The sequence below is a fragment of the Macaca mulatta genome, chromosome 3 (assembly GCF_049350105.2).
Source record: "Macaca mulatta isolate MMU2019108-1 chromosome 3, T2T-MMU8v2.0, whole genome shotgun sequence".
Lineage (NCBI taxonomy): Eukaryota > Metazoa > Chordata > Mammalia > Primates > Cercopithecidae > Macaca > Macaca mulatta.
Genome location: NC_133408.1, coordinates 47,946,873 through 47,962,450, shown reverse-complemented (window position 1 = coordinate 47,962,450; position 15,578 = coordinate 47,946,873). Strand labels below are relative to the sequence as shown.

At 51.8% G+C, this 15,578-nt stretch overlaps 1 protein-coding gene across 1 annotated transcript in view; it reads right to left on the bottom strand.

Moving 5' to 3' along the window:
* ZAN (zonadhesin) overlaps positions 1–13,280 on the bottom strand; it is a 61,027-nt gene extending 47,747 nt beyond the window's left edge. The window contains 12 exon segments of the mRNA XM_077996429.1: positions 410–494; positions 780–1,051; positions 2,832–2,978; positions 3,087–3,165; positions 3,937–4,028; positions 4,877–5,041; positions 8,631–8,783; positions 10,059–10,146; positions 10,326–10,597; positions 10,777–10,923; positions 11,634–11,686; positions 13,228–13,280. Of these exon segments, the coding sequence (XP_077852555.1) occupies positions 410–494; positions 780–1,051; positions 2,832–2,978; positions 3,087–3,165; positions 3,937–4,028; positions 4,877–5,041; positions 8,631–8,783; positions 10,059–10,146; positions 10,326–10,597; positions 10,777–10,923; positions 11,634–11,686; positions 13,228–13,280 (1,606 nt within the window).
* Positions 13,281–15,578: the final 2,298 nt, after the last annotated feature.

The window sequence follows — 15,578 nt, the reverse complement described above, 5'->3', positions numbered from 1 at the left end:
ACCCGCATTTTTTTTTTTTTTTTTTTTTTTTTTGAGACGGAGTCTCGCTGTGTCGCCCAGGCTGGAGTGCAGTGGCCGGATCTCAGCTCGCTGCAAGCTCCGCCTCCCGGGTTCACGCCATTCTCCTGCCTCAGCCTCCCGAGTAGCTGGGACTATAGGCGCCCGCCACCTCGCCTGGCTAGTTTTTTATATTTTTTAGTAGAGGCAGGGTTTCACCGTGTTAGCCAGGATGGTCTCGATCTCCTGACCTCGTGATCCGCCCGTCTTGGCCTCCCAAAGTGCTAGGATTACAGGCTTGAGCCACCGCACCCGGCCAGGACCTGCATTTTAAGCAGGTCATAGAGAGAACCCTGGGGAATGGTGATCTCAGGGCACTGCCCCCTTCCTGGAGCCTGGGCTTTAGTCTTACCTGGACAAGTCCCAGGATTGATCAAGATGAAACCCATAGCAACCACAAAGGCCATGTTGCTGCCCCGGATGGCCTTGAAAATCAGCTGAAGGCGACAAGGGAGAAAGATGGAGAGAGAAACAAAAATGAATCTCCAGCAACTCTGTGATTCCGCTGGGCATAGAGTCTGTCCTCTGTCAAAATGTCACCTTGTTCCAGCCTCAACGGTCCAGCCCTGTCCCGGCCCCTTTCTCACTTTCCGTAACATGAAGTTCCCCTTTTCTTGGCTCTCTTTCCAGTTCTCCACCTCTTCAGCACTGGTGGCGCCCCCAGATCCCAGGCATTGGCCCTCTCACCCCACACAGACAGGACCCCCGCCTCTGTCTCTCACCTGCATGGGCTGTTGGTGTCCTGAGGGGATGGTGACGGAGGCGTTCTGCCAGTAAGGGCGCTGAGACCCCAGGCGTTTCCAGAGAGGAATCAGAGGGCTCCCCGCAGGACTTCCCAGGAGGAGTTCGAGCATAGTACCCTCCCCAAGGCCATACATGTGGTACGCGAACTCCACGCAGATGTCACCCGGGGCGCAGAAGGGCCGGCTCACCAGTCTGGCCGACTGCCCTGCCTGGGAGAACTTGTCAGCCTCAAGGTAGATATAGTGACTCCCTGGGCAAAGGAAGGGAACAGGCAAGATAAGAAGCCTGCACAGGACATACCAACTGCTGCTTTAGCGAAGCTTTGCTTTCTGAACAGGGATCTGAGCAAACACTCAAATTCCCCAGGTCATAGCATTATTTTTTCTGCTCATTTTAGACATCTAACTAAAGAAGGTGGGGTCACAAAGAAAGGGAAAAGCGGCCATGCACAGTGGCTCACACCTGTAATCCCAGCACTTTGGGAGGCCGAGGCCAGCCGATCACAAGGTCAAGAGATCAAGACCATCCTGCCCAACATGGTAAAACCCGTCTCTACTAAAAATACAAAAATTAGCCAGGTGTGGTGGTGTGTGCCTGTAATCCCAGCTACTCGGGAGGCTGAGGCAGGAGAATCACTTGAACCCGGGAGGTGGAGGTTGCAATGAGCCGAGATCACACCTGCACTCCAGCCTGGTGACAGAGTAAGACTCCATCTCAAAAAAAAAAAAAACAGAGAAGCAAACCAGCAACCTAGATTACATTCATTAATGTCGCGTGTGTGTGTGTGTGTGTGTGTGTGTGTGTGTGTGTGTGTGTGTGTGTTACCCAGGCTGTTACCCAGGCTGGAGTGCAGTGATACGATCTCAGCTCACTACAACCTCCACCTCCCAGGTTCAAGCGATCCTCCTGCCTCAGCCTCCCAAGTAGCTGGGATTACAAGTGTGCACCACCATGTCTGGCTAATTTTTGTGTTTTTGGTAGAGGTGGGGTTTCACCATGTTGGCCAGGCTAGTCTCAAACTCCTGGCCTCAAGTGATCCACCCGCCTCAGCCTCCCAAAGCACTGGGATTACATGTGTGAGCCACTGCACCCTGCCCTCATTATTGTCGTTTTAAAAAATTATTTCTTTTTATATTTTTGTAAGACAGAATCTCACTCTGTTGCCCTGATTGGAATGCAGTGGTGTGATCTCAGCTCACTGCAGTCTCTACCTCCTGGGGTCAGGCAGTTCTCCTGCATCAGCCTCCTGAGTAGCTGGGACTACAGGTGCACACCACCACTCCCGGCTAATTTTTATATATTTTTAGTAGAGTCAGGGTTTCACCATGTTGCCCAGGCTGGTCTCGAACTCCTGACCTCAAGTGATCAACCTGCCTCGGCTTCCCAAAGTGCTGGAATTAAAGGTGTGAGCCACCATGCCTGGCCTATTTTTTTATTTTTATTTTTTAGAGACAAGGTCTCACTCTGTTGCCCAGGCTGGAGCGCACTGGTTCAATCACAGCTCACTGCAGCCTCGACTCCTGAGCTCAAGCGATCCTCCCACCCCTTGCAAGTAAGTGGGACTACAAGCACACGCCACCACATCTGGCTAATTTAAAATATATATATATATATATATATATTTTTTTTTTTTTCTAAAGATGGGGTTCTCACTATGTTGCCCAGGCTGAGCTCAAACTCCTGGGCCCAAGCAATCCTCCCGCCTCAGCCTCCCAAAGTGCTGGAATTGCAGGCATGAGCCACTCATAAATGTCTAGACTGAAAATGAGGTGGTGGGTTTTGAAGCCTTGGGCTCCATGAAGTGAGATTGCCCGGGTTTTCTTAGGATTTCAGTGATCCCCCCGCCCTGAGAATCTTTAAGTTACTCTGCTATCTCCACAGTTCCGGTACCATGGCAACTTCCGAATAAACACCTGTGGCCTGATCTTCCCCCGCCCGAAACAGCTTCTCCCACCAGTCACAGCAGCCAGCCCACTACCTGGGAGCAGACTGAGTGATTCCTTGGCGCGAGCGCTCTTCAATCTCCTCACCTGCATTAGGGAAACCTCCCACGGGACCCATGCCGTGGACGGGTCCATTTTTATGTCCGACAGCCCAGTGTCCACCATCCCCGGAAGTCTGGACCCAGTCACAGAAGGGATGGGCGTTGTCTTCAAAGTCACACTGAGGAAAGCCCTCTGGGGGATCAAAATAGGATATTTAAGAAAGTTGAGTGATGCTCTCCAGCCCTCTCCCAGCCCACCCCGGATTCTGAGAGATCCGGGCCTCCCAGGGCCTGTTCTCACCCCCACAAGGAGCAATGCTGGTTGCATCGACTGCCACAGCTGGCTCTGGGGTCTTTCCAAAAACGCCCACCACGGTGAACTGGAGAAAAAGGGAGATGGGCTGGGAGTGAGCACACAGCCCATACCCCTAAGCCCCTGATTTGACTCGGCTCCATTCCACGACCCAGAATCCCTACTCCCTGTCCCAGACCCTCAATTCATTTCTTTTTTTTTTTTTTTTTTTTTTGAGACGGAGTCTCGCTCTGTCGCCCAGGCTGGAGTGCAGTGGCCGGATCTCAGCTCACTGCAAGCTCCGCCTTCCAGGTTTAAGCCATTCTCCTGCCTCAGCCTCCCGAGTAGCTGGGACTACAGGTGCCCGCCACCTCGCCTGGCTAGTTTTTTGTATTTTTTAGTAGAGACGGGGTTTCACCGTGTTAGCCAGGATGGTCTCGATCTCCTGACCTCGTGATCCACCATTCTCGGCCTCCCAAAGTGCTGGGATTACAGGCTTGAGCCACCACACCCAGCCTCATTTTTTTTTTTCCCCAGACAGGGTCTTGCTCTCTTTTCCAGGCTGGAGCACAGTGGTGCGATCATAGCTCACTGCAACCTTGATCTCCAGGGCTCAAATGATCCTCCCACCTCAGCTTCCCGAGTATGCCCACCTAATTTTTGTATTTTTTTGTAGAGATGGGGTCTTGCTATGTTGCCCAGGCTGGTCTTGAACTCCTGTCCTGAAGCAATCCTCCCTCCTCAGCCTCCCAAAGTATTGGGAATACAGGCATGCGCCACAGCACCACGCCCCCTCAATTTATTTCAACATTGGGTGTGCCTACCATGTGCAAGGACCTGACCCCTTGCTTCTCTGTACCTGTATCCGTCCCACGGCTGTGTAATTGACAGAAACAGCCTGCCAGTTGGGCCCAGGTTGTCCTGAGAAGAGAGTGTGTTTCCGGATGCTCCCTGTAGTGAAAGGAATCGGAGGGAGAAGTGAGCTTAAGGGGACTGGGAAATGACTTTGAACTATACCCAGGAGGATGAGGAGCAGAGGGTATAGTTGGGGACCATTACCGCCAAATGAAAGCACAATCTTCTTTTTTATTTTATTTATTTATCATTATTATTTTTTGAGATGGAGTCTTGCTCTGTTGCCCAGGCCGGAGTGCAGTGGCACTATCCTGGCTCACTGCAACTTCAGTCTCCTAGGTTCAAGCGATTCTCTTACCTCAGCCTCTTGAGTAGCTGAGATTACAGGCGTGTGCCACAACACCTGGTTAATTTTTGTACTTTTAGTAGAGACAAGGTTTCTCTATGTTGGCCAGGCTGGTCTCAAACTCCTGACCTCAAGTGATCCACCAGCCTCAGCCTCCCAAAGTGCAGGATTACAGGCGTAAGTCACCGTGCCAGGCCAGCACAACCTTCTTTTTTATTTGAGATGGAGTCTCACTCTGTCGCCAGGCTGGAGTACAGTGGCACGATCTCAGCTCACTGCAACCTCCGCCTCCCGGGTTCAAGCGATTCTCCTGCCTCAGCCTCCTGTGTAGCTGGGACTACAGGCAGCTAATTTTTGTATTTTTAGTAGAGACAGGGTTTCACCATGTTGGCCAGGATGGTCTCGATCTCCTGATCTCGTGATCTGCCTGCCTCGGCCTCCCAAAGAGCCCTCCCAGCCATGATTTCCACTTCATGGAATAATCTCACACATATTCCAGACCTCCCTAGACCCTGAGGGATGCCCCATGTTTCCCCATCAAGCCAACCCTGGGAGATGCGCCCAGTCAGTGTAAATCCCGTGAATTCTCCACTCTAACCCAAGACAGAAGCATAAACGTGGAGGGCTGCACCAGGAGACTGGCCCCGGAGGACGTAGTGGAAGGAAAAGCTCAGACAGCCGGAGGACGGGCTCACGGGACTCAGAAGGACGGCTTTTTGCCCGGGTCTTGCATTCTTGGGGTCCAGGAGCATGTAGTGGCCACCTGTGAAGCAAAAGGCCAGGGAATTGAGGTGGATGGAATTGAGGGAAGATGGCAGCAGAGATAGGGCTCTGAGGAGGCTGGGGACTTGTCCCTGGGGAGCCCCAACAGCAGCCTGGAATCAGGCAGTGCCAATGTAGTCCTATGCCAACTGACTGAGGTCTTTGACTTTCCCAGAAATACTTGGGCTGGGTAAGGACCCGGCGCTGCCATGGGAAATGCCAGACACCTTCTCCAAAGCAGCAACTAGAACTTTGTCCTTTGGGTGTTAACTCTTTTTTGTTGTTGTTGTTGTTTTGTTTTTGTTTTTGAGACAGTCTCACTCTGTTGCCCAGGCTGGAGTGCAGTGGCGCAATCATGGCTCTCATGGTTCACTGCAGACTCAACCTCCCCGGGCTCAGGTGGTCCTCCCACCTCAGCCTCCTTAAGTAGCTGGGACTACAGGTGTGCGCCACCAAGCCCTGCTAATTTTTCTATTTTTTTTTTTTTAAGATGGGCTTTCCCCACATTGCCCAGGCTGGTCTTGAACTCCTAGGCTCAAATGATCCACCCACCTTGGCTTCCCAAGGGATTACAGTCATGAGCCATCACGTCTGGCCTGGGTGCTAACTCTTAAGGTCCACTAGAGTCATAGCCTGTTCCTTTTTTTCTTTTTTCTTTTCTGAGACAGGGTATGGCTCTGTTGTCCAGGCTAAAGTGTAGTGGCATAGGTCTCAAACTCCTGGGCTCAAGCAATCCTCTTGCCACAGCCTCCCGAGTAGCTGGGACTCCAGGTGCACACCACTATGCCCAGCTAATTTTTTTTTTAAGAGATGGGGTCTCACTATGTTGCCCAGGCGGGTCTTGGTCTCCTGGCCTCAAGCAATCCTCCTGCCTTGGCCTCCCAAAGTGCTCAAGTACAGGCTTGAGCCACTACACCTGGTTGCCTCTTCCTTTTCTTTACCCGCTGGACATAACCTATTCACACAAACTGGTGAGAGTCACAGCGGCTCTGACACAGACCAGCAAGCGGCAAACCCCCTCTCACCCAACACCACCTCGGCCCCCAGCTCAGACAGCCAATCAGCGTGGACCTCGCTAGGTGACGCAACTGGTAGCGAAGAGGAAAATATAAGCGGCAGCCAACTCGTGGGGAGCGCGCTCGCGTGCGTGCTCGCGCCCGAGTCCCAGGGAGTCACGCCTGGCGCGCGCTCGGTCCTGCCTGGTGCGCGCTCACTCCTGCGGAAGGTGTGATCCTGAGCGGCGACGAAGAGGCTGGAATGGCGGGAATGGGCAGGAGGAAGGAGAGAAAGGAAACAACCGGGAAGGAAGAGGGAAGGGAAAGGAAAGGAAGTGGGGAAATGGTGAAAGAGAAATCAAGGAGACGGGCTGGCGCAGTGGCTCACGCCTGTAATCCCAGCACTTTGGGAAACTGAGGCGGGCGGATCACCTGAGGTCAGGAGTTCGAGACCAGCCTGACCAAATAGGGAAACCCCATCTCTACTAAAAATACAAAAATTAATTGGGCATAGTGGCGCACACCTGTAGTCCCAGTTACTCAGGAGGCTGAAGTAGGAGAATCAATTGAACCTGGGCGGTAGAGGTTGCTGTGAGCTGAGATCAAGTCACTGTACTCCAGCCTGGGAGACAGAGGGAGACTCTGTCTCAGAAATAAATAAATAAATAATTGGTAACTCACGGCTGAGTGCAGTGGCTCACGCCTGTAATCCCAGCACTTTGGGAGGCCGAGGCGGGTGGATCACCTGAGGTCCGGCGTTCAAGACCAGCCTGGCCAACATGCGAAACCCCGTCTCTACTAAAAATACAAAAATTAGCCGAGTGTGGTGGCGGGCACCTGTAATCCCAGCTACTCGGGAGGCTGAGTCAGGAGAATCGCTTGAACTCCGGAGACAGAGGTTGCAGTGAGCTGAGATGGCGCCACCGCACTACAGACTGGGCAACAGAATGAGACTCTGTATCCAAAAAAAAAAAAAGAAAGAAAGAAAATAAAATCGAGGAGACCTATGAGAAACGGAAGAGGAGAAATGGGAGGAAAAAAAAGTGAAAGGCGAAGAAAATATAAGGAAGCGAGCAAGATGGAAATGGAAAGGGAGAAAAAGGAAAAATAAAAAGCCAAAAGGCCAGCCAGCATTTACTGAAGCTCCTGGGCACAGTCCACAGTACATAATTTAAAAATGCTGAGGGGTGGCAGAGAGGGCTGGCCGGCTTCCAGCAAAGGTGGGGCCAGGGCTTCTTAAGGCCTTATTTATTTATTTATTTACTTATTTATTTTTATTGAGACGGAGTCTCATTCTGTTGTCCAGGCTGGAGTGCAGTGGCACTATCTCCGCCTCCCAGATTCAAGCAATTCTCCCACTTCAGCCTCCCGAGTAGCTGGGATTACAGGATTACAGGCGCACACCACCACGCCCAGCTAATTTTTTGTATTTGTAGTAGAGACAGGGTTTTGCTATGTTGGCCAGGCTGGTCTCAAACTCCTGACCTCAGGTGATCTGCCTGCCTCCACCTCCCAAAGTGCTGGGATTACAGGCGTGAGCCAGTGCACTTGGCTCCAAACTTGTTCAACTTTTTATTTTCCCAGTGGCACTGCTCACTTTATAACTATATTTACTTTGTTTAGGTAACTGTCCCCCACTACCCCACCCTACTCTTCCTTGTCTGTTTTGTACACTGGTGTATCTCAAGTGCCTAGGACAGCAGCTGGCATATTGTAGGTGCTCAGTATTTCTTGAATGAATGAAGAATGAAAGGGGCCAGAAGCAATGACTCATGCCTGTAATCCCAGCATTTGGGAGGCTGAGGCAGGTGGATCACTTGAGGTCAGGAGTTCGAGACCAGCCTGGCCAACATGGTGAAACCCTGTCTCTACAAAAACTACAAAAATTATCCGGGTGTGGTGGTGCATGCCTGTAGTCCCAGCTACTTGGGAGGTTGAGGCAGGAGAATTGCTTAAACCTAGGAGGCAGAGGTTGCAGTGAGCAGAGATCACGCCACTGCACTCCAGACTGGGTGACAGAATGAGACTCTGCCTCAAAAAAAAAAAAAAAAAAATGGGGCCGGGCGCGGTGGCTCAAGCCTGTAATCCCAGCACTTTGGGAGGCCGAGACGGGCGGATCACAAGGTCAGGAGATCAAGACCATCCTGGCTAACATGGCGAAACCCCGTCTCTACTAAAAACACAAAAAATTAGCCGGGCGAGGTGGCGGCGCCTGTGGTCCCAGCTACTCGGGAGGCTGAGTCAGGAGAATGGCGGGAACCCGGGAGGCGGAGCTTGCAGTGAGCTGAGATCTGGCCACTGCACTCCAGCCTGGGCGACAGAGCGAGACTCCGTCTCAAAAAAAAAAAAAAAAAAAAAAATGAAAGGTGCCAGAGAAAGGAGATGAGGAGCTGGCTGTATTGGGTGTGCCAGGTAGAGCTTGTAGGGCGGTGGTGGGGGAGGCTGGCTGGGTTCTTGAAATCAGCTTCCTGCGTGAAACTTGAGCTGATAAGAGGCTTGAAGCTGTAGGTGTTCATGCCAGACCGTCCCAGGGCAATTACAGTAGGGTGCGTGGTGCCCAGAAAGTCAACGGACAGAAGCATGGCCGCTACTCACTACCAGGGCTAGAGAAGTCGCCATCAGGCCCCACGCCTGGCTTTCCCGACGACCCTTTCTTCTGAGTCCACTTGGCCCCGGAGGCAGTTGGGATCCAGGTCCAGTCACAGAGGTCATTTGGAATGTCAAAGCTGCATGTTTGCATCATACAGACTGAGAGGAAAGAAAGAAGGGAAGATATAATATTTTCTTCTTTTTTAGAGACAGGGTCTCTGTCACCCAGGCTAACAGTACAGTGGTGTAATCATAGCTCACTGCAGCCTCGAACTCCTGGACTCAAGCAGTCCTCCCACCTCAGCCTCCTGAGTAGCTAAGACTACAGGTGGCACCACCACGCCCAGCTAATTTTTTTTTTTTTTTTTTAGACGGAGTCTCGCTCTGTCGCCCAGGCTGGAGTGCAGTGGCCGGATCTCAGCTCACTGCAAGCTATGCCTCCCGGGTTCACGCCATTCTCCTGCCTCAGCCTTCCGAGTAGCTGGGACTACAGGCACCCGCCACTTCACCCGGCTAGTTTTTTGTATTTTTTAGTAGAGACGGGGTTTCACCATGTTAGCCAGGATGGTCTCAATTTCCTGACCTCGTGATCCGCCCATCTCGGCCTTCCAAAGTGCTGAGATTACAGGCTTGAGCCACCGTGCCCGGCCAACGCGGCTAATTTTTAAAAAGTTTTTGGCCAGGCGCGGTGGCTTAAGCCTGTAATCTCAGCATTTTGGGAGGCTGAGGTGGGCAGATCACCTGAGGTCAAGAGTTCTAGAACAGCCTTGCCAACACAATGAAACCCCAGCTCTACTAAACATACAAAAATTAGCCAGGCATGGTGGTGGGCACCTGTAATCCCAGCTCCTTCGGAGACTGAGGCAGGAGAATCATTTGAACCCAAGAGGCGGAAGTTGCAGTGAGCCGAGATCACGCCACTGCATCCAGCCTGGGTGACAAGAGTGAAATTCTGTCTCAAATAGATAAATAAATAAATTCTTTTGTAGACATGGGGGTCTCCCTATGTTGCCCAGGCTGATCTCAAACTCCTGGCCTCACACCATCCTCCCACCTTGGCCTCCCAAGGTGCTGGCATTACAGGCCTGAGCCACAGTGCTGGGCGGAGGAGACCTCTCTTTAAGCGTGGCTGCTACCAGAGTCAAAGCCCTACAAGCTCCACCTGGCAGACCCAGTACAGCCAGCTCCTCATCTCCTTTCTCTGGCACCTTTCATTTTCATCTTTTTTTTTTTTTTTTTGAGGCAGAGTCTTGTTCTGTCACCCAGTCTGGAGTGCAGTGGCGTGATCTCTGCCTCTGGCGTGGAGGGCAGAGGCAGGGGAAGCAGCTAGACTCCTGGTCCATGAACTGCTCCTGCCACCCTGGGTAGTTGTGCAAGGGCAGAGAGAAAAGGGTCCGAGGGCAGGCGGTGGGAGGAGGAGGGACAGGGACTCACCGCGATTGCAGGAGCCCCGGCGAATAGAGAGGGCATCCAGGGCAATGTCCAGGTAGGCAGTGCTACCCCGTGTTCCCTCAAACATCAGCTGCAAGAGGATAAATGGACCCAACCCCATGAGCCCCTCAGCCAGGCCTCCTGGCTCCTAGTTTCCTTCCTGATTTCAGATGGCTTGGCCCCCACAATCCCTTTTTGCCACATCCCCACCCCCAGGCTCCCCGACACCCAGATTTCCCCCGAGGTCCCAGAATTTGCCCCTGGCCTTACTCGGGTGGGCAGGGTGAACCCTGCGGGCACAGTGACAGTGGTGGGCATCCAGGAGGGTCTCTGGGTGTTCCGGTGTTTCCAGAGCACGTGGGGGCGGCGGCCCTCTTCACCCGAGAGCAGCAGCAGCCTGAGCTGGGCGCCCCAAGACAGCCCAAACATGTGGTAGGCGAAGTTCACGCAGAGCGGGCCTTGCTCCCATAGGTTGGGGCTGCGCAGGCGGGCCACACCCCCACGGTGGAAGTTGTTGGATTCCATATGCAGATAGCTGCCCTCTGGGGGAGGCAGAGCCCAGGACCCTGAGGCCCAGTCACCTCCGAGGGCTGCCCCCACCCATCCCCTTCTCAGAGCGCAGGCACTCCGTTCTGGTTGCCTCCCTTCTCCCTCCATCTAGCCATCCCCGCCTCCCAGACACCTCCCTGCTCATGGTCCCCCGGAAACCGTAGCCGCTTACCTCCATTGGGGTACCCCCCGGGAGGCCCGGTGGTGCCGGTGGGAGAGGGCCCGCTGGCTCGAACCCAGTCTCCATCATCTGCGGACACTTGGGACCAGTCACAGAGGGGTTTGGCGTCATCCTCAAAATCACACTGGGTGAGAACGTCTAGGAAGAACGGGTCACTGTGAGGTTTCAGAGAGGACAGGGGCAGGGCCCAGAACCACACTGGGAGATGGAAGTAGCAAGATTGCTACGCTTAGAGAAAGCTGCCATGAAATCAGCCGGGTGTGGTGGCGCACACCTGTAGTCCCAGCTACTGGGGAGGCTGAGGCAAGAGAATCGCTTGAACCCAGGAGGTGACCTTTGCAGTGAGGCCAAGATCACGCCACTGCACTCCCGCCTGAGCAACAGAGGGAGACTCCGTCTCAAAAAAAGAAAATAAAAAGAAAGCTGTCACAAAGACTTGGGGTCCAGAGCAGAAATTGTTTGTTTTTTGTAGAGATAGAGTCTTACTGTGTTGCCCAGGCTGCTCTCAAACTCCTGGCCTCAAGCCATCCTCCCACCTCGGCCTCCCTAAGTGTTGGAATTACAGGTGTGAGCCACAGCACCCGGCCCAGAGCAGAGATTTGAAAGAAAGAATCTTTTAGGAGAAATTCGGGTCTGGGAGAGTGGACAGAATGCCAAGGTCGGGGACATGAACTGAGGTTGGAGGGCTGGACTTGGTCTGGCGGGACACGTTTTGTAGTCCTGGCTGATGCCCGGAGGGGACTGGAGGTGGCTGCTTCTGCTAGGAACTCAGGCACTGGCGTTCTGGTGGCAGAATGTGGGTTCAGAGGAGGGAGGAGGAATCTTAGCACTCCTGGTTTCCAACTCACAGTTGTTCCCAGAGCTGCGAACAACCAGCTTCTTGTCCGGAGGCTTCTCTCTCCTTGGGGGTGGTTTGGAGAAAGCAAAAATGCAACTCTTGTCATTATCAAGAATTAAAAGAATTATAAGAATTATAAGTCATTCAGTAACTATGAGCTTTCTGAGTGGTCACGTAAGGATGATCCGTGTTTATGCAGTGAATGTATGTGACTTGACTTTTTTTCTTTTTTTTTTCTTTTCTTTTCTTTTCTTTTCCCCGGCACTCAGGCTAGAGTGCAGTGGTGCAATCACAACTCACTGCAGCCTCAAACCTCTGGGCTCCAGCAATCCTCCCACCTCAACCTCCCCAGTAGCTGGGACTACAGGAGCATGCCACCACACCCAGCTAATTTATTTCTATTTTTTATAGAGATGGGGTCTTTCTATGTTGCACAGGCTGGCCATGACCTCCTGATCTCATGCAATCCTCCCACCTTGGCCTCCCAAAGTGCTGGGATTACAGGTAGGAGCCACTGTGCTCAGACCTCAGTTTTTTGTTGTTGAAGTTCTACTTGTTCAAATTCTCCCAAACACACTGCAGGACACCAAGACATCCATCATTTCTTTTTTTTTTTTTTTTTTTTTTTGAGACGGAGTTTCACTCTTGTTGCCCAGGCTGGAGTGCAATGGTGCAATTTCGGCTCACTGCAATCTCTGCCTCCTGGGTTCAAGTGACTCTCCTGCCTCAGACTCCCCAGTAGCTGGGATTACAGGCATGCACGACCATACATGGCTAGTACAGACAGGGTTTCACCATGTTGGTCAGGCTGGTCTCGAACACCTGACCTCAGGTGATCCACCTGCCTCGGCTTCCCAAAGTGCTGGGATTACAGGGGTGAGCCGCCACGCCCGGCCTGTCATCCGTCATTTCTTTGCTGCCTCATACTTAAGTCTCCCTCATCAGCTGGGTCCACCCTAGGTCTTGTCCATTTCCTGAGGGCCTGACCCCTCGATCCTTCTCTCCTAGCCTTAGATGTGGCTTCCAGCTCTGCACCTCCTCTGTCCCTTCTCACATTGTAGCCCTGTCCTGCTCCCAGAACCTGCCCCTTAATTCCAGGCTCTGGGCCTGTGCAGCTCTCCCCCTTCCTGGTCAGCAGTCAAGGTCAACCCATTTCCATCCCACCGGGTTTCCCCCTTCCTCTCCAGGTTTTTTTTTTTTTTTTTTTTGAGATGGAGTCTCACTCTGTCACCCAGGCTGGAGTGCAATGGCATGATCTCGGCTCACTGCAAACTCTGCCTCCCAGGTTCAAGCGATTCTCCTGCCTCAGCCTCCAAAGTAGCTGGGACTACAGGTGTGCACCACCACACCTGGCTAATTTTTTGTATTTTTAGTAGAGACGGGATTTCACCATGTTGGCCAGCATGGTCTTGATCTCCTGACCTCGTGATCCGCCCACCTCAGCCTCCCAAAGTGCTGGGATTACAGGTGTGAGCCACCGCGCCCGGCCTCTCTCCAGGTCTTTTGTAGTTAGCCTGCTCACCCTCTCCAGCTCTGCCCTTCCATATTCCTACAGCCACCCTCAACTGACCCTGGTTTATCATTACCCGCTGGGCCCAGCTTACCTGAGATGGGCAGCCCCCACCAGCAGCAGCAGAGTCCAGACTGGAGGAACCATGAGGAACCTCAGTGGTGGCTCCCAGGGGAGAGGAGAAGGGCACAGTTGGGAGCCTGGACCCCTTTTATTCACCCCTGGCCTCCTTAGCTTGGCATCCTTGCAAGGATGCCATGAAAAATGAACAGAGAAACACAGAAAAGCTCTGGGAAATTAAAACTACAAGAGTTGAAATTTACCATCCAGTAGAAGCATTGTAGATTGAAATTGAGGGAAATAAACTAGAGAGAAGGGGGAAAAAAAAGAGAAAGAAACAAAAAGGAAACAGGTTTGGAGGATCAATCTCAAACAAAAGTCTAACCTCAAACAAAAGGAGTTCAAAAAGAGAGAACAAAGGAAAAGAAATTATTATTTTAAAAAGAAAAACACACAAGAAAATATCCAGCACTGAAATATACAAGTCTCTAGATTAAAAAGGTATCCAGGGTGATGAATACACAGAGACCCATGGAAGCACTGGATTTCAGACTATCAGGGAAGAGAAGATCTGAAACACTTTCAGACAGACAATAACAGGTCATATACCAACGATCAGAAATCAACATGGCATCTGGCTTTTCAATAGCAACCATGGAGTCTAAGAGGCAGCGGAACATTGTCTGCAGAATTCCAACAGAAAACCATTTCAAACCTAAAATTCTATAACTGGCAACGGTGGCAACTGGAGAGTTAGGTGAAGGAAGGACTGCAAACGGCCAGATGTGGTGGCTCACACCTGTAATCCCAGCATTTGGGACACCAAGGTGGGTGGATCACTTGAGGTCAGGAGTTCAAGACCAGCCTGGCCAACATGGCAAAACCCCATCTCTACTAAAAATACAAAAAATTAGCCAGCGGTGGTGGCACATGCTCATAATCCCAGCTACTCAGGAGGCTGAGGCACGAGAATCGCTTGAACTTGGTAGGTGGAGGTTGTAGTGAGCCGAGATCGTGAGACTCCATGTCAAAAATAAAAAAGGACTGCAAATGCCTATTGGCAAATCACTGAGAAAGATAAGTCACAGAGGAAAAGATACAAACAACCAGCAAACATCTGAAAAGCTGTTCTGTTTCACTAGTAATAAGGGAAATGCTAATTAAAACTATGACTCTTATATTGACCTTTTTTTTTTTTTGAGACAGGACCTTGTTCTGTTACCCAGGCTGGAGCGCAGCAGCATGACTTGGCTTACTGCAGCCTCAACCCCCTGGGCTCAGGTGATCCTCCCATCTTAGCCTCTGGAGTAGCTGGGACTACCAGCACACGTCACCAAGCCCGGCTAATTTTTGTATATTTTGCAGAAACAGGGTTTTGCCATGTCGCCGAGGCTGGTCTTAAACTCCTGGGCTCAAGTGATCTGCCTGCCTTGGCCTTCCAAAGTGCTGGAATTACAGGCGTGAGCTAGTGTGCCCAGCCGACAAAAATTTGAAAGATCGGTAGTATGAAGTGTTGGACAAGATGCAGGTAGATACGAACTCAGTGATGATAAGACTGTAGGTTGGTGGCCAGGTGCGGTGGCTCATGCTGCTAATCCCAAGTGCTTTTTTGAGGCAGAGATGGTAGGACTGCTTGAGGCTAGAGACCAGCCTGGGTAAAAGAGTGAGACACTGTCTCCACAAAAAATGTAAAAATAAACCAAGCATGGCAGTATGTGCCGGTGGGTCCCAGCTGGTTGCGAGGTTGAGGCGGGAGGACTTAGGTGTTCGAGGCTGCAGTGAGCTATGATCAAGCCACTGCACTCCAGCCAGAGCAACAGAGTGAGACCCTGTCTCAAAACAAAACAAAAAAAGAATGTTGGTGAAAACTTTTTTTTTTTTTTTTTGAGACAGGGTCTCACTCTGTGGCCCAGGCTGGAGTGCAGTGGTGCCATCACAGCTTACTGCAGCCTCAACCTGCCAGGCTCAAGCAATCCTCTCACCTCAGCCTCCCAGGGTAGTTGGGATTACAGGCACGAGCCACCATGCCTAGCTAATTTTTGGGTTTGTTTTTGTTTTTGTTTTTTTATAGAGATAGGGTCTCACTATGTTGCCCAGGCTGGTCTCAAATTACTGGGCTCCAGTGATCTTCCTGCCTCAGTCTCCCAAAGTGCTGAGATTACAAACATGAGCCATTGTGCCCAGACGGTGAAAACTTCTTAGAAGGCGTTTGTTTTTTGGTTTGTTTGTTTCTTTGCTTGTTTGTTTTTGGGGAGGAGTCTCTCTCTGTCACCCAGGCTAGAGTGCAATGGCACAATCTCAGCTCACTGCAACCTCTGCCTCCTGAGTTCAAGCAATTATCTTGCCTCAGCCTCCCAAGTAGTGGGGATTACAGGCATGCGCCAC